Below are 25711 nucleotides of genomic sequence, written 5' to 3'. Positions count from 1 at the left end.
AATCTCAGCATAATGGGGGACCTATGATGGAAACGCAAAAAAATTGCAGTACCTTAAAATTATTGAATTTGGTTAGTTGTTATTGTGTCATGTGGATTATATAATTAAGGGAAAAAATAAATAAATATTTTTTTTAGCTTTTGTGAAATGTCGAACAGCGAAACGGCAGGAATCTGATGACGTCATTTTCATTGGTTCTTTCAGTCACTCGTCCGTCTCGGTCTCGTTCTCCTGCTGCTCCAATATAGTGACTGAAAATTGGTGGATGAATGAAGCTTGAGTGATTTGTTCGTAGTTTAACATTATGGAAAAGGAAAAGAGCAGTCAACATATTTCGCACAGCTGGAAAATGTGCACGTGCAAGCCTCCAAGCTAAAACGCGCAACGTTAGTGAAGACTGCAGATGTCAACAGAAACTCATGTTTGAGACATGAAAACCTTCAGAAGTTAAGTTCTTCAATTATTTAGGAACTCGTGGTCAGATTTACAATGTGAACAAACGTGTGCGTATTTTCCCAGAAAAACCTGTTTATACTGGCACGATTTGTATTCCTTCCTCCAAAAAGTACAAACCACGCCCATGCCATGACCTCCAACTTTCGGTTGCTATACATTGTGAACATATCATGCAGCTGAATCACCAATACAGTATAGTATACTCATGTATACGAAGGTCTGGTCTTAGATCAGTCAAGAATGTTCGGCTTCAGTGTGCTCGTGTGCGCGATTGTTGCAGGTCTGTGCAGTGCTGGTCCTTTAATACTGCCGCAGAGGCACGAGAACAACCGACCGATCATAGGTACTATATCGATCATCTCTTCTCATGCATTCATATTATTCAGAACAACCCGATAACGTCTGTTAACTGTTATTTCTCGCGTTAAACTTTGTTTCTAGGTATCTTGGCTCAAGAGGTTACTGATGCTGCCCTGAAAAAGTTTGGAGATACTTTCATTCCTGCATCTTACGTGTCATACATCGAGTCTGGAGGTGCTAGAGTTATGCCAATCAAGTAAGATACATGCCCGTCTGTCTCTAAAGTGGTCTGCCTGTCTGTCTGTCTCACTCACTCACTCACTCACTCAGTGTGTGTGTGTATTTATCTGTCTAATTTATCTATTTATTTATTTATATATGTATGTATGTCCGTTTATCTCTGTGTGTGTGTGCGTGCGTGCGTGCCTGCCTGCCTGCCTGCCTGCCTCCTTATTTACTTGTCTGTCTGTCTGTCTGTTTATTAATCTATTCATTTATCTATTTGCATATCTGCCTGCCTGTGTGTTTGTCTGTCTGTGTGTTTGCCTGCCTGCCTCCTTGTGTGTCTGTCTCTCTGTCCAAACTGGTCTGTCTGTCTATCTATTATCAATCTGTTTATCTGTCTGTTTATCTATTTGTCTGTCTGTCTGTATGTTTATTAATTTATCTTTTTGCATTTATGCCTGCCTGTGTGTTTGTTTGTCTGTCTGTCTCCCTGCCTCCTTGTCTGTCTGTCTGTCTATTATCAATCTGTTTATTTATTTGTCTGGTCTGTCTGTCTGTCTGTATGTTTATTAATTTATCTATTTGCATATATGCCTGCCTGTGTGTTTTTCTGTCTGTCTGCCTGCCTCCTTGTGTGTCTGTCTCTCTGTCCAAACTTGTCTGTCTGTCTGTCTATTATCAATCTGTTTATTTGTCTTGTCTGTCTGTCTGTCTGTATGTTTATTAAGCTATTAATTTATCTATTTGCATATCTGCATGTCTGTCTGCCTGCCTGCCTGCCTGCCTGCCTCCTTGTGTGTCTGTCTCTCTGTCCAAACTTGTCTGTCTGTCTGTCTGTCTGTCTATTATCAATCTGTTTATTTGTCTTGTCTGTCTGTCTGTCTGTATGTATGTTTATTAAGCTATTCATTTATCTATTTGCATATCTGTCTGTCTGCCTGCCTCCTTGTGTGTCTGTCTCTCTGTCCAAACTTGTCTGTCTGTCTGTCTGTCTGTCTGTCTATTTATTTGTCTGTCTGTATGTTTATTAATCTATTCATTTATCTATTTGCATATCTGCCTGTCTGTCTGTCTGCCTGCCTGCCTCCTTGTGTGTCTGTCTCTCTGTCTATTATCAGTCTGTTTATTTGTCTTGTCTGTCTGTCTGTCTGTCTGTCTGTCTGTCTGTCTGTCTGTCTGTATGTTTATTAAGCTATTCATTTATCTATTTGCATGTCTGCCTGCCTCCTTGTGTGTCTGTCTCTCTGTCCAAACTTGTCTGTCTGTCTGTCTGTCTGTCTATTATCAATCTGTTTATTTGTCTTGTCTGTCTGTCTGTATGTATGTTTATTAAGCTATTCATTTATCTATTTGCATATCTGTCTGTCTGCCTGCCTCCTTGTGTGTCTGTCTCTCTGTCCAAACTTGTCTGTCTGTCTGTCTATTTATTTGTCTGTCTGTATGTCTGTCTGCCTGCCTGCCTCCTTGTGTGTCTGTCTCTCTGTCTATTATCAGTCTGTTTATTTGTCTTGTCTGTCTGTCTGTCTGTCTGTCTGTCTGTATGTTTATTAAGCTATTCATTTATCTATTTGCCTATCTGCCTGCCTGTCTGTCTGTCTGCCTGCCTCCTTGTGTGTCTGTCTCTCTGTCCAAACTTGTCTGTCTGTCGGTCTATTATCAATCTGTTAATTTATTTGTCTTGTCTGTCTGTTTGTCATTATGTTTATTAATATATTAATTTATCTATTTGCATATCTGCCTGCCTGTGTGTTTGTCTGTCTGTTTTTCTGCCTGCCTCCTTGTGTGTCTGTCTCTCTGTCCAAACGTGTCTGTCTGTCTATTATCAATCTCTTTATTTGTCTGTCTGTCTGTCTGTTTATTAAGCTATTCATTTATCTATTTGCATATCTGCCTGTCTGTCTGCCTGCCTGCCTCCTTGTGTGTCTGTCTCTCTGTCCAAACTTGTCTGTCTGTCTGTCTATTATCAATCTGTTTATTTGTCTTGTCTGTCTGTCTGTCTGTCTGTCTGTCTGTCTGTCTGTATGTATGTTTATTAAGCTATTAATTTATCTATTTACATATCTGTCTGTCTGCCTGCCTCCTTGTGTGTCTGTCTCTCTGTCCAAACTTTTCTGTCTGTCTGTCTGTCTATTATCAATCTGTTTATTTGTCTTGTCTGTCTGTATGTATGTTTATTAAGCTATTCATTTATCTATTTGCATATCTGCCTGTCTGTCTGCCTGCCTGCCTCCTTGTGTGTCTGTCTCTTTGTCCAAACTTGTCTGTCTGTCTGTCTGTCTATTATCAATCTGTTTATCTGTCTGTTTATTTATTTGTATGTATGTCTGTCTGTCTGTCTGTCTGTATGTTTATAAAGCTATTCATATATCTATTTGCCTATCTGCCTGCCTGTGTGTTTGTCTGCCTGTCTACCAGCTTTCTTGTGTGGCTGTCCCTCTGTCTGAACTTGTCTGTCTGTCCGTCTTTTTATCAATCTGTTTGTCTATCTGTCTACCTGTCTTTTTATCTGTCTGTCTTTCTCTCTCCCTCCCTCTCTCTCTCATCTGTCTGTCTTAAAAAGCAGCTAAAAACTGATTTGTTAAGTTTAAACATGTAGTGGCGGTTTTCCTGACAGGGCTTAAGGCTAGTTCTGGACTAACTTAAATGTTACTGTTGATCGAAAACAACTTGCTCTGACATATCTTAAAATATATCAGTGAGAGTGTTGTGTCTCAAGATGGACACCCGTAGGGTTTATTTATAAATTATGCTTTTAAAAATGACTTAAATATCCTAATTTAACTAAGGCCTAGTCATGGCTTAAACTAATCCCTGTCTGGGAAACCACCCCGTACTGTTTATGTTACAGGCTAAACCAGAGTTTTGCAGAGCATGAAAAAATCTTCAGGTCAATAAATGGGTACGAGCTTCATCTTTCTCACATTATTAAGTTAAGCTTTTATTTCTCTTTAATGAGTCGTGATTACATGCTTCCGGATTCATGTATGATTTTCATTTCATATGATACAATTGCTATTTGGAGTAACCTAGATGTAATCTAATCTGCCAATAGTTTGTAAAGATAAAATCAAGACCTGATTTTCTTTCAATCAGGATTACACATTGAAGCGACAGCAATCTTACAATCTTAATCATACAATTGAGTTTTGTGCACAAATATTTTACTTTGTCTCTCGTACAGTCTTCTCCTCATCGGGGGCTCAGTAAACCTGCAGACATCAAACTTCGCTCGCATTGCTGGATTTTACTTCAGCCTTGCCATTAAAGTAGGTGAATGATATATGCCTTAGTATGTGAATGTTAAAATGTGCATACAATTTGTTGTTAAATCTGCTACATTACATTTTCTCAGGTTAGATTGTAGCATTAGCATATTGCTTTATGGTACACTGCTAATTACTGTGAATACTGTACTATATGAAACAAAGGTTATAAACTTATAAAAAGTTGATTTTTGCTGTCTAAGGCAAATGATGAGGGCGACACCTTTCCCATATGGGGAACATGCCTGGGGTTACAGCTCCTTACTGTGTTTGTGGCTGGAGAAAACCTTTTGAGTAGCACTACAGCAGAGAACGTCACATATCCACTAAACTTCACTGCAGGTACTAACATATTGTCTTGAGACATATCTGAATCCTTTGTAATTGGTTTTGCGGCCCAGATCTTTCATAAGTTGAGGTTCATAAGTGGAATAGCGACCTGATGCAATAGAAACTAGGGATGCTAAACAATTAATCGCGATTAATCGTTAGCAGAATAAAAGTTTTTGTTTACATCACATATGTGTGTATAATAAATATGTATATATATAAATATGAACACATTCATGTATAATTTTAAGAAAAAAAATGTATATATTAAGTATTTATATTTATATATAATATAAATTATACATAAATATACAAATGTATATACACATGTAAACATTTCTAAAACATATACATGCATGTGTGTACATTTATTTATACAAATTTATTATACACAGTTCACACACATATATGATGTAAACAAAAACTTTTATTCTGCTAACGATTAATCGCAATTAATTGTTTAGCATCCCTAATAGAAACCCAACAATTTAATAGTTATAGTAGTTTTTTCTTAAAATACAGATATTGTTTAACATTATTTCTCATGCTAACTTTACCCTTTTGTCCCTAAACAGAGGCTCAATCCAGTCGCATGTTTAACAACTTTCCATCTGATGTCCATAAAGCTTTGTCTCAGGAGCCACTCACTGCAAATTTCCATCATTATGGAGTGACCAAAGAGGTTAACTGTAAACATAATATTCATTTTATTCATTCAAATCTCAGCAAAACAGTGAAGAAATGAATTCTTCCTATTTTACAGGATTTCATGGGTAATAAAAAATTAAATGACTTCTTCTCAATTCTGTCAACAAATGTTGCAGAAAATGGACATGTCTTTGTTTCCACTATTGAAGGTAACAAAATGGGATTTTATTCTCTTTATTTACTAGCAGCTCTCATAGCTGTACACATCGTAACTCAAATGTTATTGGTCTGCAGGCAGGAAATATCCTGTTTATGGTGTACAGTGGCACCCAGAAGTAAACCGTTTCCAGTGGAACCCTAATTACAATTTTCCACATACAAGCAATGCTGTGCGCGTGTCATCTCTACTGTCTGAATTCTTTGTAAATGAAGGTAATAAATTATTATATTCTTGACATGTAGAGACCTAAAAGCCTGAATTTAATGAATCTTTCTGACCATATTTAGGAAGGAGAAGCGTCCACCACTTCAGTGAAGTAGCAGAAGAAAACAGAGCTCTTATTTACAACTACAACCCTGTTTATGTGGGAAATATTTCTGGATATGAACAGTGTTATTTCTTTTGAGAGACATGGCATAATGCAAGATGCCAGGAAAATTAAAAAGAAAAACAAAGAACAAACCTTTTAGTATTTGGTCACTGAACATATGAGATACATTATGCTTACTGAGCCAGCAGAGGGCAATATTTAGTTTTGTGAGACCAGACAAGATTGTCACATAATTTGTTTTACATAATTTTCTTGTTTTCTGAAATAATGTTATGTGTGTATAATGTGTTATGTGTGTGTGCGCGCGTGTGTGTGTGTTTGCGTAATTGACATTTATTATATAGCTTGTTTGTGTATTTGTTATGGCAGAACAAATTAAGAGTTGAACTTATCATGCAACCCATACTTACTGTAATACATTTGTTTACATCCCAGTGAAACAAAAATCATTGAGTTAAAGATGTATTGTGTAAATTCTTAGGATCTCTTGACAGAAATGCAATATACATAACTATATTATCAGTGGTGTATAAAGGCCTTACATAATAAACTGTATTGTTTTTATTACCTTAGAATGAGCAGTTTTTATCTACATGCATCGTGAGTCCCCTTACATCCTCGATATGTTTCTACAGTAGCCCTAAATAGACATATTGCTCTATAGAGCGTGTTGTGTCACTATGTCCCAAATGGCACACTCCGGACTTATGGACTTCCCCAGAGTCCACACTTTGATGACATCATGTAGTGCCAACTTTAGGGACCCTTGACACGAATCCACAAGGGCGCACCGAATCGTATTTTAGGACAGACTCGAGCATCACGCCGGAAATAGGAAGAGCAGTTGCCCATCAGTGTGAACTTCTCCCATTTGTCGTCTGATTCATCTTATTGCTCTTTCGCAAGGACTTCTGGGTTGGTAAAGTGCATGAAGCCTAATGGAGTGCAGGCTTCGCTGAAGACCTCATCAAAAGTGCAAACGGGGCGCTGATGAGCACACTTCAGGGCATAAAAATTATAGATGGGACACCCTACGGACTCGTAGACTAAGCGATCACGCACAATTTAAGGCTACGAGAAGGAAGTCCACATGAAGTGCCCCATTTGGGACAGGGCCTGTGTTGTCTCATACAATGACGTGTTTGTCCTGTGGCAGCTACCGTAGCTATGCGTTATGAAAGGAGGGGTGAGCTGTGGACTGAACCGTTGGTTGCAATTAACAATCTCACCACTAGATGCCACTAAAACCTACACAGTGGACCTTTAAAGTCACAATGAAACTGAAGTAGCGAATTATCTTTAAAGCAACACCAAAGAGTTTTTTTTACCTTAAAATAACGTTTCCAAAAAAGTTTCAGTGGTTCATCCACTCAAAACAGGGTGAATGGCACTTTCACATTCGCTTTGCAGCCCTCTATCGGCCAAAACCGCACTAAAGAAGTTTCCAACCGTCGAGTAGTGGTCCTGTAGTTCGAGTGAAAACTACAAAAACTTGCTTTACGGCAGACCTACAATCCAATCAAAGCCAGCTATGCTAGAGTATTTACGACAGTGCTAATGAACAATTACGCGTCTAACCTGTAAGGGGAGCAAAGAGCAAAAACTTTTTAGTGTTGCTTTAAATAATGAAGCTCACAGATAAGTCATTTGTAAATTTTATATATTTATATATATATATTTTCAAATTCATTGTGTCTTTAACATATAGCATACACAGCACAAGTCGAGGGGAGTAATTAAAGTAAACACTTGGGGAAGCTTGAAGAGGTGGGAACCATCCACTCCCATAGTAACTAGAAAATCAAAAATAACACTTTAAAAATACTGCATTTGGGTTATGAAGAACAATAAAAAACATTGCGTCATACAAAGACACAAAAACGCCAAGATAAAATAAAAATATGTAATAAATAAATAAATAATGGGTACGATTTGAGACCACTGTTTTAAATGCTTTAAATATACACTCAAAATATAAGAAAATGGCTAAAAATATATTGGTGAAAAATGTAAACATATTCCGAAATATATTATATACTTATTATTATATTTCGAAATATATTTTTGACGTATGGGCAATAAGTTTAATGTACGTTAAAGATGTTACCGGTTTTTTACTACACAGCCACTGTGACAATATTGATTGTGCCACCAACCCAGGTATCCTACAAAATTATATAATCACTTTGGAGCAGTGTTTTTGTATTTTATTAAAAGTTGTTTAAATAAAGAGTGTTGTTCATGTCTTCATGTGAGTCACAGATGACAGGAGGGATGTAGATTGGTTCAGTCGCGTGCCCATCACTTCGGTTGGGTGGGACTTTCACTCGCTGTTGTTCAGTTCTCCTCAATGGATGCCAACATCTTTGTTTGCTCGCAGACACGACACACAATCAAACATAAAACGTTTCTTTCAGCATCGGATATAAAGAGAAGCTCGCGGGAGACGTATGGCGTAGATGCACTGGATTTGGACGTGACCCGATGAAACGAGGACATCTCGTTAGGATTGTGTTTAGATGAATCCAGATGTGCTGAATGGCCGTCAGACATTCAGAGGGCATCATCTCTCTGTTTACATACACACTGCCTTGCATATAAAGGGACCAAACGAGGGGATTGATGCACCCATTCCAGTGGTGCAACGGTAAGATCACATCCTTCCTGTCATGTAGGATTTTAATGCGATTGTTTTACAAAACAATAAGGTTTATGGATTCATGTTCAGTTAACAACATAAACATTTACTGACACTCTCCAACTGTTTTTTCAGTGATGCACGTGTATCTTATTGTTTATTATAGGTGCACATAAAGCATACTTTAAATGTCCAGTTTCATAGAGTTTAATGCTTTGTTAAAAAAAGTGTATAGACGTTAGAATAAAAAATAGGCAATAGATTTAGGCAACAACCTCTTTACAATATATTGTATATATGTTGTAAAGAGGTTGTTATTACAACTTATATGCAGCTGTTTTGGCAGTAACTTACTTCATATGAAGTTAAATGAACATTAAACATTATCAGGTTTTTTACTTTACAGAATAAAACTATAAAATAACCGCCTCATGCAAAGCATTCTGGGAACCAGAATTCCTCATCAACCTTTCTGTTTTTTTCCTTCAGATTTTGGTTATGCTTTGCATGATGCTGTTATTTTGTTTTATTCTGTAATGATGTGTTAACAAACCGTTGCCAAAATTGTCCTAGACAAATCTTATTTTACATAATATTTTAAGCTCGCATATCAAGTATAAAGAAGCAATCATGAAAATAATAAGGTATTTAGCTGTAACAAATATGAGGTTATACTCAAGCAGCTGTAAATACTAAAAATAATTTGTAATAGACTTCCTGTTACTTTAACACGTGTGCAGAATATGTACCCATGGGGCAGTATCCTTTCAAAAAGTACAGCTTTGCACCTATAAAGAGTTTATATTAGTACATCAGAGGTACATATTGGTACCCAATGTATACATATCTGTACCTAATAGTACATATTATGATCTTTTTATAGGGTTTTGCCCCAGTGACACCTGGTGTTGTTCATATTTTGAGAATTTTTTTTCACTGTTTCAAGTGGCCATCTTTCTTCACAATACATGACATCATTTTTAAAAGTGCACCGGTGCACGTTTTAATATAGGTCAGTGGGTTTGCAATGAGCTCCACTGCCAAATGTGTAATCCACTGTGTGTTTAAAGATTTGGCTCACTTGTTCAACAATTGCATTTTTATGTAGGGTTGAATTAAAGATGCTTTATCACTGTACCCTTACAAATTTTTCTTCACCCGTGGTGGTTCCTAAGGATTGAGTAATAAATGGCTTTTTTACGGTGTTTTGTGAAGAAAATGTGTCTTTGAAAGCATAAAAATACTGATCCTGTTATTTTTTGTTGTGCAGAACACAAAATGAGATGATTTAATGTAAACCTGGTTGTGATGGGTTAGTTTCAGTAGAATAGCAGTACATTATGACTCACTTTAATGCTTAATAAAGCAGTCAAGAGTGAACATTTTACATCCTTGCACTCAGATCATTTTTGGTATCATGGCGGCAGTCACAGTTTTATTATGAATTTGAATTCAACTGAATAATCATTAAATTATTTTCTTTTGTGTTCTGAAGAAAGTCAACAAGGAGATGAGTAAATAAAGATATCATTTAATTTTTGGGTGAACTGTTCCTTTAAATGGTAAGAAACTATATGACCCACACTGGTTAATTTACACTTTATGTGTCACCTCGTGAAACAGTTGTGAGTATGAATTCATTTGAACAATTGAAAAGACTTATTCATTGAATCATCATCCATTAGTTTGAGAATGAAGTGTAGAACGACAGAGACTATACGACAGTGCTTTGTATTGATTTCTACTCAAAGTCTGACTCTAATCGACGGAAACGTGGCTCCATCTCTGTAGCAATGATGTGGAGTGACAATATTATTGATTTTCGTTGGTACAAGACAAGTAACTTGTGATGTGCTCACATAGACTGTGGGAAATAAAAACCGTTGTGCTTATAATGTTTTGACACAGATTGTCGTATTTTTAGCGATGTTTATTTTTAATGAAAATGGTATTTCAGAGTGATGCAATGAAATGTAAAGTCTAGGCCAAAACCTATACAGAACATTCTGGATGCACTTGGCCAAAAGCGAAATCGAACAATTCTTATATTATTCAATTATTTAAAAAATAAAAGCAAACTTTTTGTATAATTAATTGGATTTTTAGTTCTATCTGAGTTGGACTACAAACCAATAATTACAAACCTTTAAAGTAACACCAAAATTGGATGAATTGGATTTATCTACTATTACATGGAAAATATACACTCACCTAAAGGATTATTAGGAACACCTGTTCAATTTCTCATTAATGCAATTATCTAATCAACCAATCACATGGCAGATGCTTCAATGCATTTAGGGGTGTGGTCCTGGTCAAGACAATCTCCTGAACTCCAAACTGAATTTCAGAATGGGAAAGAAAGGTGATATAAGCAATTTTGAGCGTAACATGGTTGTTGGTGCCAGACGGGCCGGTCTGAGTATTTCACAATCTGCTCAGTTACTGGGATTTTTACACACAACCATTTCTAGGGTTTACAAAGAATGGTGTGAAAGGGAAAAACATCCAGTACGCGGCAGTCCTGTGGGTGAAATGCCTTGTTGATGCTAGAGGTCAGAGGAGAATGGGCCGACTGATTCAAGCCGATAGAAGAGCAACTTTGACTGAAATAACAACCGAGGTATGCAGCAAAGCATTTGTGAAGCCACAACACGCACAACCTTGAGGCGGATGGGCTACAACAGCAGAAGACCCCACCGGGTACCACTCAACTCCACTACAAATAGGAAAAAGAGGCTAAAATTTGCACGAGCTCACAAAAATTGGACAAAATTGAAGACTAGAAAAATGTTGCCTGGTCTGATGAGTCTCGATTTCTGTTGATACATTTAGATGGTGGAGTCAGAATTTGGCGTAAACAGAATGAGAACATGGATCCATCATGCCTTGTTACTACTGTGCAGGCTGCTGGTGGTGTAATGATGTGGGGGATGTTTTCTTGGCACACTGTAGGCCCCTTAGTGCCAATTGGGCACCATTTACATGCTACGCCCTACCTAAGCATTGTTTCTGACCATGTCCACCCCTTTATGACCACCATGTACCCATCATCTGATGGATACTTCCAGCAGGATAATGCACCATGTCACAAAGCTTGAATCATTTCAAATTGGTTTCTTGAACATGACAATGAGTTCACTCTAAAATGGCCCCCACAGTCAGCAGATCTCAACCCAATAGAGCATCTTTGGGATGTGGTGGAATGGGAGCTTCATGCCCTAGATGTGCATCCCACAAATCTCCATCAACTGCAAGATGCTATCCTATCAATATGGGTCAACATTTCTAGAGCATGCTTTAAGCATTCTAAGTAGAATTAAGGCAGTTTTGAAGGCGAAAGGGGGTCAAACACAGTATTAGTATGGTGTTCCTAATAATCCTTTAGGTGTGTGTATTCTCAGGAAACCATTCCATTGGTGCCAACATTTTTTTAAATAACTGAAATCTTAAAATTATATTTTATTATACTAATAATATTTTTATTATTCACTCCAAACTTACAACACTCAAAAAAATGCTGGGTTACTTTAAAAAAGAGACGAACCCAGGCATTGGGTAAACTCATCCTGAATTTTTTTATTTTTGACCCAACAATGGGCTTAAACAACCCTGCATAGTTTAAATTACAACCCAATGGTTTGTGCTCATCCTTTTTGACCCAAAAATATAAAAATAACCCAGCATTTTTTAAAGTGTAGTGGATGAATTTAATAAATGGAAGGTTGACATTTTTTTTCTACATAACAAAAAATACCTATATCAAATACACTTACATGGACATGCAAATTGGCTGATATGTGGCTGAAGACAAGATTATACATTAAGCGACAGCAGCATTCATGTTTTTGCACACCAAACAAACTTATTTCCAATAAATAATACAACTGTAACAAAGTTTATAACAACACCACACTTTTAGAACGGATGTGTTAAAACAACACATTAGTGTTGATTCTGAGACACACACTAAATGCGTTGTCACAGAATCCACCCATCTCTGTGTTATTATTGAAACAACACATTTTGTCTTACTTTTAACACAATTTGTATTAAAATTAAACATAATGTGTTAAAAGCTTAAAGGCGTTCTAAGCGAATCTGCAAGTTGTTAGTTTTTGTTGACGTTTGAATTGTTTTCAAACAGACGGAGCGTAGCTAGCTTTTTTTATTAAATATGCTCATTCTCCAGCTCCATGGTACGACTTTGCTGTAGTACCATGGCTGCAACTGGCGCAATGATGTTACGCAGTGCCTGAAAATAGTCACCTTGGTAACTTTCAATAGCAGGGGACTATTTTCGGGCACTGCGTTATATCATTACACCTCCTGCAGCCATGTTACGGCAGCAAATAATTGATTATTACACCATAATGAGTAGTTTCTATCCATATCGGCTTAAAACAAATCACAACTTTTAATTTTCCGTTGGTCTTAGTTCACAATGTAACTACAGAAGAGTCAAATTTATTGAAAAATTATCAAAAATTAATTGTTAACCCTAGGGGAGCCGAAAAATGAGCATATTTTCAAAAAAAGTTAAGTGTCCCTTTAATCGTTAGGAATGACCCGTACATAAGATGTAATATCTGAGATATTTGTTTTGAATTTGACTTTTCAGTCGCTGTTGTTTGGGCTACAAAACAACTAACACGTGCTTGTGTGCATAATGAAGGGCTGCAAAATACAAACCGCATGCACCTACTACTTATTAGCTGAAAGGTTTAGGCATTTCTGCTCTTTCACAATGTGAACACAGCAAGAGGGAAGTTACACCGGGCACTCATCCAATCACAGATGTCTTACTGAAGAATTCACGGATCACACTGAGCTCGAACCGCACAACCACGATTTTGTGTCATTGTGTGGTGCTGGGTGAAATAAATGCTGGAATTTCCTTTCCACCAGCTGTGTTAAACCTGTGATTATTCAAGAGTTAGCCTGGGAAATAAGAGTCAGTAAGGATATCTTTGGATCTTTTGCCACACTCTTAAAACGAATGTGTTAAGACAACACACGTTGTGTCTAGTTAAGGACTGTTGCAAAATTAACATTGGGTTGTAAATTTGATACCACTACAAAATTCATTAGATTTTTCTTACAAATTGAAGGGAGCCATTTTTAAAGGTGAAAGGTTAGTTTACCCCAAAAAATGTCATTATTTACTTCCCCTCATGTAATTTCAGTAACAACATAAACAAACGGCTTTCATGGTCAACACGTAACTTCCGGTAAACTAAAAGTGGTTAAAGTGGTTTATTTATGTAACAAGCAAAATAAACAACACGTAGATTACATAGGAAACCAAAATATTTGTTATTTTTAACAAGGTATTGTTCTAGAGTTCTGGTTAGCAACTAGTCAGACCATTAAAAAAACTGAAATCGGAAGTAAAGTAAAAAATGGACCAAACGCTTAATCGCGTCACCGCACGTACATCCAATGAAGCCGTCTATAGAATTATGTGTTCATGTATATGTATGATAAGTTCACATATTTTATTTAGACTCAAACTTCATGTTTACTGTTTGTTATCTGACTTATTGCTTCCAGAGAAATTTTAAGAATTAGGTTCAGCTGGGCGGTATTATATGGTGTAACATTGTCTCATTCTCAATAGCTTTTGGTTTGACAAAAATCAGTTAGTGCAAGCTAGGTCAATATTTTTTATATGAAATGTTGTGTTTAAATATAACAGCATTGTTGATGTTTATGTCTAGGGTGCTTCTGCGGTTTGGGACTAATCTACTCCAATAAGACCTGCACTATGCCATCTGTAACCTTCCAGGACCTGCCACTCAATATCTATATGGTTATCTTTGGCACAGGGATCTTTGTATTTGTACTGAGCCTCATATTTTGCTGCTATTTCATAAGGTAAATCTGATCGCACACACATAAACACATTCATAAACACGTGTCCTGTCAGGTCATTGATTAACTGTACATGTAGTACAATAGTCTGATAAGCAGGCCTGTAAATAATTTTGTCAGGAAGATGTTGAAAGGCAACAGGAAATTGCTGTGTACACAGCACACAAACAGACGTCAGTAGTCTAAAGGCAATTCAGGTCAACCACATATTTAGATGTTTATGATCTATGGGATCGTCATGGCTATTTAAAGCGCTTATAAATCTTAAAGGATTAGTCCATTTAAAAAAAATCCAGATAATTTACTCACCACCATGTCATCCAAAATGTTGATGTCTTTCTTTGTTCAGTCGAGAAGAAATTTTGCTTTTTGAGGAAAACATTACAGGATTTTTCTCATTTTAATGGACTTTATTGGACCCCAACCCTTAACAGTTTAAATGCAGTTTAAAATTGCAGTTTCAAAGGACTCTAAACGATCCCAAACGAGGCATAAGGGTCTTATCTAGCGAAACGATTGTCGTTTTTGTCAAGAAAAATAAAAATATTTTAAACCACAACTTCTTGTCTTCCTCCGGTCGTGTGACGCGCCAGCACGACCTCACGTAATACGTCATCAGGTCAAGAGGTCACGGATGATGTATGTGAAAATACGCCCCAGTGTTTACAAGTGTGTTGAAAGAGGACCGTTCTGACGTTGTTGTATGTCGAATGATACTAATTAATGTCTTTGTGTCAGTTTATTGTTTAAAATGGTCCGCAAATGTGCTTTTCATATATGCAACACGTGACCCATCGACGTCATTACGCAATTACGCAATCGTTTCGCTAGATAAGACCCTTATGCCTCGTTTGGGATCGTTTAGAGTCCTTTGAAACTGCAATTTTAAAATTCATTAAAACTGTTAAGTATTGGGGTCCATTAAAATCCTGCAATGTTTTCCTCAAAACACATAATTTCTTCTTTACTGAACAAAAAATGACATAAAAATTTTGGATGACATGGTGGTGAGTAAATATCTGGATTTTTTTTTAAGAACATTGATTAATCCTTTAACACCGGTTCAAACATTTATATTCTATTTCTTCTTTTATTATTTTTATTTAATCCCATGTTACACAGATATAATAATAATACAGATAATATTAAATATAATACATTATTATCTACACTGGGTTATTTTCAATTTAGCATTGGGTCAAACGTTAAAATTTTTTAGTGTTGATTTAACAATTTCCCTTAAAATGATTTAAACAAAAAAAAATTTTGAGTGTATATTTCTGTGTTATGCAAACAATTGCAATATGTAGAATGTAAAGCACACATGAAGTCTTGATGTATTTTTCGATTGTCTCTCCAAATCTGTTTCAGATGCAAATTATAGCCCTTTCAGACACTTTCAGAGCTTATGTCGTGAGCAAAAAACGATGTCTGTTCTGTCTTCTCTATGGTTATGCAAATCGGTGAATCATCAGTAAAACCCTTGTTTTTCCAAATCCTGTCTGAGAAACTGACTTGTGCATCATCGTGATAAATTTTATGGCGGCCAGATTACAGCAGTTAATGCACTGTCATGCATTTATTTGATTCTGAATGCAATCCCTGCTAACAAGTGGCCACCAGCATTTATTGTGTTTTGTATGCATCCTCACCAGGCCTCTAATCACTTCTGCTATACTTAGCAGTACTGCTCTACTAGCTTGAGTACTATCTGGCATAAACTACTTCACTAGCATGAGATTTTATCCTGGTCCTAATATGAAGACCACTATCCACTGGATCACATCAAGTCATTCATTTAATGCTGTGGTTAAGCTTTTGTGGACTAATTAATTGTCATTTCTTACTGTTTTAATTAACTGTGTGTATCTTTCCTCTCTGTTTATTAGTAAATTGAGACATCAAGCCCAAAGTGAACGCTTTGGATACAGAGAGGTAAGACAACATAAGTTTTATAAGTAAGCAGTAAGGTACGAGAGGCTGTGCGGTATTGGGAATAAGTCAACCCCTTCAACAAAGATACAGCACTTGAGTACACTGGAAAAAATTGCTGTAGTTATGCAGCTGTTTGCCAGTAACTTACTGTAGATTTTATTTTTATCAAATTTATTGGCAACAGTAACAGGCAAAAGATAAATTAATATTAAACGTTAACAAGTCTTTATTTTTACAAATAAAACTATTTAAAACAGCCCTCATGCAAAGCATTTTGGGAACCAAAAAATCCTCATCAACATTTCTGTTTTTTTTCCAGAAACACTTTGCTTAATGCTTTACTTTTTATAGTTTTAATAAATGGCCCTTTTGAATTTAGAAATTTTAACTTATAAAACTTTGTGTTAAAGGTGTATTGTGTAACTTTTAGAAGGATCTCTTTGCAATTGCAATTTAATCTACATAACTATAATCAGCGGTATATAATGAAATGTATTGTTCTCATTACCTTAGAATGAGAAATTTTTATCGACATACACCTTACATAGATGTCACCGTCACGTTTCTACACACTTAAGAAAAATGGTATAAAAATTACAAATATGTGTATTAAAATCACATTAAGTTAAAAAATACATTAAAATAAATATATGGCTTGTATTGTTGGATAAAAGTACAAAATTTGTAGACTTTAAAGCACACGTGCTAAACTGTTGGCTTTAAATGCTTATATATCTTCTGTATGTGAATGTTGATTCATACCAGAATGCTTTTTTGCATAGTTGTGTTTGACACATGAAAACGTCTCGGGTTACGTATGTAACTGTTGTTCACTGAGAAGGGAACGAGGCGCTGCGTCTCCCTTGCCATACTTACTGCATCCCTATAACGCCATCTTTGGTAATATTTCAGATAGCAATATACTTCCTGGCTCCCGCGTCCCCCACGTCTTTGTCGTTAAGCCTCACCATTGGTTGAATTTGATATACACTTACCCCTGGAGGCGTCCTCTAAGTGTCACCGCAGTGACGCAGCAGGAGTTCCACGAATGGGAACTGTAATAATGTATCTTAAAAGGTAACACGGTGTAACCTTGCTCTCACTTGAAATGTGTCCCCACATTTAGTCCTTGAATTTGAGGGAATTGGACCTGGAAAGTCCTTGAAAGGTCCTTGAATTTGAAGTTAACTTAGGTGTAGGAACCCTGTATTTAATAATTGCTTTAATATTAAATAAATTAACAATACAATTTTGCAAATCATTCAAAATAGACAACAATTACATGAAATCATTAAAATCATGACATATGCCACATCAAAATATGCAAATGATAAATAATAAACATATTATGACATTACATTCAAATGTATACATTTAGCACAAACAGATAGATGGCATAGAATACAAATGAATGGGAATAATACATTACTTACTGTAAAAATAAAAGTCAATAGGATTGTGTCAGAAGCTAGCAAAAAAGTCCATTTGATTTTGTTTGCTGGATCATTGTACAGCTTATTTGCTTCATCCAATGATGTTTGTTTTGTGGCATTGACGTGGAACAATTTAGTCAGATAAGAGTAAGATAAGAGATGGTCTGTTATTGTCATATTGATCTTGAGACACAGTCTGCAAATACCACAGATTCCTATCACCTGGCTGTGGTCATCTGTACCAGTCCAGGTGGACTGTACCAGGTTGAGCATCAGACCGAACAAGATTTGGGTCTGTCGGTCATGGGTGAAAGGATAAGACATGAAGACAAAAAGTTAATATTAGCCTGGAGTTTGCTGTATGTAAAACATAATTTGACAGAAGTTTTAATATTATCCTGGTCAAGCTACCTGTTTTGTCAGTAAATAGGTGAATTGTTGGTGAAAAATGTATTCATAAATTGAATTCACATAAACCACTGTTATCAGCCCAATGGCCGACCTGCAGCTATCCAACCTTTTAGAGCTTCACTCACAATCCACCTACAACACATAGACAAAAATTATAAGTAATTCTGCTTTTACATGTAAATGTGAATGCAGTAGCTACAACAATGTTGTTTTTTAGCAATGAAATAGGTGCACTTTAACTGAATGAAAGTTTGGTGAAATAAGTGCAGGAATAAGTGATGTTTTGTGTAGTGTGCATAGCATTACCTGTATTAATCTAGATAAGTGATTGACTATTTCTTTTCAAAAAAAAAAATCTTTTTGCAGTACTACAGGAATGATGCATGTGTGTTTTAATTGCAGATCATCTTAAAAGGAGACCCAAAGAAGCTGAATCTTCATGGGGTAAGAAAGCCATTTTACTCATCATGCATTTAATTTCATTTGATGTAATTAATAGAAATGTGATATTTGACCTATTGGTTATATAATGGAATTTGAAACCTTGAGATAGAGAGTTAATGTCATTATATAACTTATACAGTAGATAATACTGTTAATGCAGTACATAAAACCTCCAGCAATAGGACATTAGTTATAGCAGTAAATGCTCAAGCAAATCTCCTCTTACCTGTAAGTGATGAGCCTCAGGCATTTTGTTACATTTTTCTTTCTTTAAATGTGCATTTATTTAGATTTTTCTATCAGTACATGTTTTCCGGGAACAGTGATTTCTCACCCTTATAGCAATATGTTTTTTTTAAACACAAGCTTTGTATGCTTTAAGCTCGGACTATAGTCTGTTTTTTACATGTACACGAACCTACTAGCATGATCGAATACACAGCCCTGCAAAGTATATATATTTTGACTCATTGCGACAAAATGCAAAGCATCTCCTGGGCTACATACTACATTCTCCTCTAGGCGCACTTCTGATGATGAAAATTGCATCCCGCACTGTATGCAGACCCTCCCATACAGTATATATAAGAAGTGGACCAAACTTCGGCCTTTAGGCATCCACGACAATAATGTAGTAAAAGTTTTTTTATATGCGTTTCATGTGCACACAACAATGCTGTCAAACATGTTAACACGGATCCGTGAAGACAACTAAAAATTCAACTGCATATAATTATGAAAATGTTGTCATGTAAATGGCCCCTTAGAGCTCATTCACTGAGATTTTGCTCTTTTATCTGTTTTAGATGTACAGTATATTTTGCCATTAGGAGTTGACCTGATTCAAACTCACGTTTTCACTTTTTTCTCATTTCATTGTCTCCACACCGATGTCTGTATGTGATGTCCCCTTCACAGCAGACGTGTGCTGTGTGCTTAGAGGACTTTAAGGTGAAAGATGAGCTGGGAGTGTTGCCATGCCAACATGCCTTTCACAGAAGGTGAGTAATAAGCTGGGATGTAACAGCTTGCGTTCATAAAGCATCTGGAACCTGCTATTGTTAGCAGCAGTATGAGTATAGACTAGGATGGGGTCTGATTCTGGGTCAGATTTAACGCTTAAATACTTTCTCTTTACTCCCTCTTACTTTTTTGTCCTTTTTTTGGGGTATCACCTAAAAACGTATGCGCTCAACTGAGACATAATAAAACACAGTGGCGACCGGTGACTTTATTTTGAGGGCGCAGTCGGCGCACAATGTCATGTGTGGTACGTAATTTCAAAATATGTGTTCGGCGCGTCGAGTGCATCCCGTGTCTTGTCAAAATAAGTGCTTGCTGCAGACGCGTCTAAAGGGTTTATGATAAAAGAGACGCTCGCGTTTGCCAGATACTCTCATAATCTCATGCATAATCAGTGTTTACTGTTAAAGGGGACAGAGAATGAAAAACCATTTTTACCTTGTCTTTGTTGAATAATGGTAATCTACCCGCATTCACGAACATAGAAAAAGTGCTAGACATGCTAAACATCTCAGTCTCATAGAAATTCCTCTTTTAGAAATGTCAGCCAGAAAATTTCCCAATCTGAAAAACTGATGCTTATGACATCACAGGCATCCAACTGCCCCTCCACTTTAAAATAATTGGCTACATTTTTTGAGTGGCAGCAAAGTCAGCCAATCAATAATGAGATTGCAAGTTAAGCCAGTAGGGGGAGCCAAATAGGTGCAAAACCACTTGTTTAAAATCCCCCACCCTAATAGAGCTATCTGAGAGAGGTTTTTAGGAAGCTTCTAAGGCATTACAGACCCCCAAAAAATTTTTAAGTCTACATGTCACATCACAGAACAAGGATAAATACCCCGTTTAATCATTCTATGTCACCTTTAAGGGAGTGTCTTGCGTGTATTTCGTGAACGTGAGCGTCTCATAAACGGTTTTGACGCATTTGCAGCAGGCACTTATTTTGACAAAACATGTGTTGCACATGGTTCACATCACGCAACAAACACATTTTTAAAAAAAGGAGCAACACACGACACTCCGAACACATATTTTGAATTTGCACTCCTCGTAAAAGCAGTCACGATCGCCACTGATAAAACATGCGCATAAAATGCGATGGAATCACATTTACAGAATGAACTCATTAATGCGCATCATTATGAAAAGCCTTATCCAAAGTGTGTCATCAAAGTTGTTTGGTATATGACCCAGTATATGAAGGGTCTTACACAACTGCGTTCCCAAACAGCAGTTTTTTTCTGTCTTTAAGGGGTTGTGTACACCAAAACTTTTACGCCCGCGGCCGGCGCATGTTTTCAATTGTTTCCAATGGAAGCTCGGCGTTTTTCAAATAAGCCAGCAGCTAGCAGGTTTTTTCCGCGCTGAAAATCGGCACTTTGCGGTTTTTTCGCGCTCGGCGCAGAGTGTCGAGAGTTGAAAGAGATTCAACTTTGGGAGAAAAGCTCCGCTCGTCAATGTCAGTTCTCACACGGCCGCCCAATCACAGTGGAGGAGGGGCGGGACATTACCACAGCTACCAACCGGCTCGCAGCTGAAGTATCACAGCTACCAAACGCTCAGCTGAAGAAAGCTGGCACTCAGCTGAAAAACAGCTGGCATTCGGTGTCCTCAAGGCGTTTTCAGCCGCGTTTAAAAGTTTTGGTGTACACAACCCCTAAATGCAAGACGACATAAACTTGTTTGATGCGTTTCATTTGCGCTCTCTTATACGCAATTCATTTATTATAGTCGAATAAAGCTCATAGCAAATGCCGTGTTTCTTTTTGAAATTTGGGGCAATGTTTATGCGGAAGTGACGCATTTGTACTTTTCGACTCAATGTATGGAAACGGTGCTTTTTTCGCAAATGTTTTATTTGATATACCAGTGTTGCGCATAAGTTTAAATTCACAACTTTGTTTGGAGTTTTATGTGCATTTTGAAGTATCGCATGAGAAACGACTGATCAGAATGGCCAATTTTGGAAAAAAATCCCTTCATTCGCAAAAAAGTTCTTGCTTGAGGTGTTTTTTTACTTTAGCAAAAAAGATAAATGCGAATAATGCGAGATGGAAACGCATTTGCTGAATAAATTCTGAAAAGAGGAACATTAAACCCACGTGACCCATATATGGGGCTCGACGTGATCGCAATGCCCTTGCTGCTACTGCCTCAAAAATTCTGCATTTCTTTTTCTGAACAGCATTCAGTTTGGCAATTACAAGCTGCACTGCTAGTAAATGTATAACTTTTTATAACCAGTCATAACTAAATGCAGTCCTGTGTCTTGTTTTATTACCAATATCACCGTCATTCGCTCTAACAACTTGATAGAAACGCACCTAATTCGCATTTTTTCGTTTTTCTTTTTTTGGAAATTTTATAAAGATTGGCATCACGTTTTGATGGAAACCCAGCTATAGCTAGTGTCAACATTATTGAGAAGTGAATGTATGAAAGTAGCATTCGAAGCTTGAAATATCGTCCAGTCTGATTTCACGTGAATTCTTATGTATTTTACGAGTTGAATTCGTACGAAGTGAAAACATATGATAATCATAAAAAACAATAACGAAACTGCACCCCAAACCCCAAGTCACGGGGTGAAAGCAAGTGTGGTCATACAAATTAATATGAATTAGCCACATCGTAAAATATGTACGAATTGCCTTACGATAGCTTCGTATAGACGGTTTCATTGGACGCATGTGCGGTGACGCAATTACGCGTCTGGTCGGAACTTTACTTCCGGTTTGTTTAATGATCTGACTAGTTGCAAAACTGAACTCTTGAACAAATACCTCATCCAAAATGACAAATGTTTTGGTTTCCTTGGTAATCTTATGTGTTATTTATTTTGCTTGTTATATAAATAAACTACTTTTAAAGGACCTTGTTGTTATTTATTCTTAGCGGAGTTTACCGGAAGTTACGTGTGAACCATGAAAGCTTGTTAATGTTGTTAACTGTCTATATTCACGTAACATACGTTCATATTTTTTATGATAAAAAGAAATACTGTATGTGAATTGATATAAAATTTATGTTTGCAGGTGTGTGGTTAAGTGGCTGGAGGTTCGCTGTGTTTGCCCCATGTGTAATAAACCTCTGGCCGGCTCCTCCAATCAGCATCAGAGCATAGGAACTTTACTGGATGAGCTGGTCTAACACAGAGAAACTTCTGGAAAAGGACTCGAAACTGCCATCGGACATTGCGTGCCCTTCTTTCTTTGGAGTTTTGTTACATATAGATAAGCAGCCTGGCAGTGTTTTTTCTGCTACTGTATGATATGACTGTGCACATCACAGGAGCTAGTGTCAGAAATCAAAGCTCATATTACATAAATATGAATATTACATAAATAACTGCTAGAGTTAAATATCATAAACTCTAATTTTAAAGATATTTCATATAGGAATATATAAATGGAGACCGGGCTGTCAAGCTCATAAATGACAAAAAGCACCACAAAATAGGAAGGTTCAAATGCTGTTATATTATAAACAGACATTTTAAGGTTAGTAACCTGACACGCATATGAGTTTGAAACAATGTAAATGGAGACATGGGAGCTGGTATTGCAAACTGTCAGAGGAGAAAAGTTGTAAAATTCAAGTCTGTAATTTAAGCTTTAAAACTAAAAGTAAATGCAGTAGATAGGACAGCTTGAAACTGAGAAATCCCTCATCATTACAGAGACTGAACGTAACTTTTAGCATTCCAACACTGAACGGTGCACTCGGCCCAAAGGACTTTTTCCACATTGGTGTGTGTTTTTGTGTGTTTTACAGATATCATTAGTGGTGATGGATTGGATGTCTTGTCCAGACATATAGTAGAATTTATGTGCACAAATCATTGACCCTCTTAAAGGGATAGTTCACCCCCCCGGTCATAATTTTCTCATCCTTATGTTTTTTAATATGAATTTCTTTATTCTGTTGAACACAAAAATAGATAATTTTATAAACGATTGTAAGCACAGAGTTGATGGTACCTATTGACATAGTATTTATTTTTATTACTATGGAAGTCAATGGGTGCCGTCACTCATTCGTTTATCAAAAAATCTTCTTTTGTGTTCAACAGAATAAAGAACCGATGAGGGTGAGCAAATGATGAAAGAAATGTTTTTACATTTTCGGGTGAATGATCCCTTCAAAAGATTTACAGCAAACACTACCACTGTTCCTAAGAAATAGACTGTCAGTAAAAACACAAGTGTCTTTCTTTTTGTATTTCACTTATTTGGATTTGTTTACTGTAATATGGTTGCTATTGTTACTAAACCTGCAGTGTTAGTTAATATTTTCACATGGGTAAATAAGAAAGATGTTCCTTTAATAGGAGTATATTTCATCATTTTTTCTTTGTGTGTGCACGTGTTTTTATGCCAGACATTGTTCAAAGCATTTTGGAGAAAAATGTTAAAATGTCAAAGCCAAAAACGTTTTTATAACATTTGCCAGCATCTCTCAGCTCCTTCTTTGAATCCATGCAGGATTTTCTAGGTAATAACACTTCTGGGTCTTTAATTTTAAAGGGGCCATGTCACAATAATTTTTTAAGATGTAAAATAAATCTTTGGTGTCCCCAGAATACTCATGTAAAGTTTAAGCTCAAAATACCATGTAGATAATTTATTATATCATGTTTAAATTGACACTTTGTAGGTGTGAGCAAAAATGTGCCGTTTTGGGTGTGTCCTAAGAGCTCCTTATGACATCACAAGGAGAGGCAAATTTCAATCACCTAATTTTTTACGTGCTTGCAGAGAATGGTTTACCAAAACTAAGTTACAGGGTTGATCTTTTTAACATTTTCTGGGTTGATAGAAGCACTGGGGACCCAATCATAGCACTTAAACATGGAAAAAGTCAGATTTTCATGGCACTATTTCAGATGAAGAAATGTGCAGAAAAATGATCAGACTAAAGTGCCCAGGAGCAGTTTAAAATGTGAAACTAATATGAGTACAGGTAAACAAAAACACAGAGGAGGTCAGGGCCGTTTCTAGGCATAGGCAAACTAGGCGGTCGCCTAGGGCGCCACCAGTTGCATATACATTTTGACTGGGGCTTCACTGACTTGAATGAGTGAAAAATGAGCCCTGCAACAAAATATCAGATAAACTCTGAATGTTGCATGTTTAACACAGAATGCAAAGCAAAATATTTCACAAGCATCAGACAGAAGGTGTTATGGGTGATTTGTCCAAAAGTTTTGGAGTTTTTAAAGACCACAACCTGCTTTCCTGTGTTTTTTACACATATTTTTTCATAATAATTACACTGTAAAAAAAATCCGTAAAAATTGCAGCTGGGTTGCCGGTAATTTACCGTAGATTTAAATTTATGTTATTTACTGGCAAAATTTTGTTCAAAGTTGAATGAACATTTAACATTTACAAGTCTTTGTCTTTACAGAGTAAAACAAAAAAACAGCATCAAGCAAAACGTTCTGGGAAACAAAATCTGAAGCAAAAAACAGAAAAAGGTTGATGATGATTTATGGTTCCCAGAATGCTTTGCATGAGACTGTTATTGTATAGTTTTATTCTGTAAAGATAAAGACTTGTTAATATTTAAAATGTATTTAACTTTGAACAAACTCTTGCCAGTAAATAACATAAATTTAAATCTACGGTAAATTACCGGCAACCCAGCTGCAATAACATTGTAATTTCTACAGATTTTTTTTACAGTGTATGTAATAATTATAAAGTCACTTGTGGTGATTTGCCTTTAAGACTCCTAAGCGAACCATTTGGTCTTATAACACATTCATGTTTCATGGGTTACAGTACTGATGAATCTACAGGTTATTTAGTGCTCTAACACATCCTGAAGTTTGACTTCTCAGAGTTTTTTTTAAATAAAAGTAAATCGGGTTTAAATGTGAGGAGATCTTGTTGGGACTATTTATTTTGGGATTATTTTGAAAATTGATATTATTCTCATTTCATTTTCATAGTGTTCAAACTGTTGATTTTTTTTATTCTCAACAATTCAAGTTTGAACTTTATAAGACTTTATTTTCCTTATAAGACTTAAATAGATACACATTTATGATTTGATCACATGATTTTGACATGATTTGTCTTTTTTTATGTAAAATTGTATTATCTTGTTTGGGGGGTGCCAATAAGGGTTTCGCCTAGGGTATCAAGATGGCTAGAAATGGCCCTAAAGGAG

General features: G+C 36.4%; 2 protein-coding genes across 3 annotated transcripts; both read left to right on the top strand.

Moving 5' to 3' along the window:
* Nucleotides 1-262: 262 nt before the first annotated feature.
* On the top strand, nucleotides 263-6337 carry LOC135729769 (gamma-glutamyl hydrolase). Its single transcript, XM_065247619.2, has 9 exons — nucleotides 263-799; nucleotides 898-1012; nucleotides 3830-3880; nucleotides 4163-4247; nucleotides 4448-4586; nucleotides 5150-5256; nucleotides 5338-5431; nucleotides 5517-5654; nucleotides 5730-6337. Exons 1-9 carry the CDS (start codon nucleotides 697-699, stop codon nucleotides 5846-5848), a joined length of 951 nt encoding a protein of 316 aa, XP_065103691.1. The 5' UTR covers nucleotides 263-696; the 3' UTR covers nucleotides 5849-6337.
* A 1722-nt stretch (nucleotides 6338-8059) lies between these two features.
* Nucleotides 8060-23980, top strand: rnf122 (ring finger protein 122). 2 transcript variants are annotated; one of them, XM_065247618.2, is made up of 6 exons: nucleotides 8060-8420; nucleotides 14132-14288; nucleotides 16175-16220; nucleotides 18467-18508; nucleotides 19430-19509; nucleotides 22570-23980. In XM_065247618.2, the coding sequence occupies exons 1-6, from the start codon at nucleotides 8396-8398 to the stop codon at nucleotides 22682-22684; spliced, it is 465 nt and encodes a 154-aa protein (XP_065103690.1). In that variant the 5' UTR covers nucleotides 8060-8395; the 3' UTR covers nucleotides 22685-23980. The 2 variants fall into 2 exon arrangements, with proteins under 2 accessions (XP_065103690.1, XP_065103689.1); XM_065247617.2 differs by having other exon boundaries at nucleotides 8061-8420; nucleotides 19427-19509.
* The last annotated feature ends 1731 nt before the right edge of the window (nucleotides 23981-25711 follow it).

The sequence above is a fragment of the Paramisgurnus dabryanus genome, chromosome 11, assembly GCF_030506205.2.
Source record: "Paramisgurnus dabryanus chromosome 11, PD_genome_1.1, whole genome shotgun sequence".
Classification (NCBI taxonomy): Eukaryota; Metazoa; Chordata; class Actinopteri; order Cypriniformes; family Cobitidae; genus Paramisgurnus; species Paramisgurnus dabryanus.
The sequence above is the reverse complement of the archived record's forward strand: the minus strand, read 5'-3'. Positions and strand labels throughout refer to the sequence as shown.

Coding starts and splice junctions, on each gene's coding strand:
- LOC135729769 (XM_065247619.2), top strand. CDS start 697: ATGTTCGGCTTCAGTGTGCTCGTGTGCGCGATTGTTGCAGGTCTGTGC. Junction 800..897: donor GAACAACCGACCGATCATAG/GTACTATATCGA, acceptor CTTTGTTTCTAG/GTATCTTGGCTCAAGAGGTT. Junction 5,655..5,729: donor TGAATTCTTTGTAAATGAAG/GTAATAAATTAT, acceptor GACCATATTTAG/GAAGGAGAAGCGTCCACCAC.
- rnf122 (XM_065247617.2), top strand. CDS start 8,396: ATGCACCCATTCCAGTGGTGCAACG. Junction 8,421..14,131: donor CCCATTCCAGTGGTGCAACG/GTAAGATCACAT, acceptor GTTTATGTCTAG/GGTGCTTCTGCGGTTTGGGA. Junction 19,510..22,569: donor CAACATGCCTTTCACAGAAG/GTGAGTAATAAG, acceptor TTATGTTTGCAG/GTGTGTGGTTAAGTGGCTGG.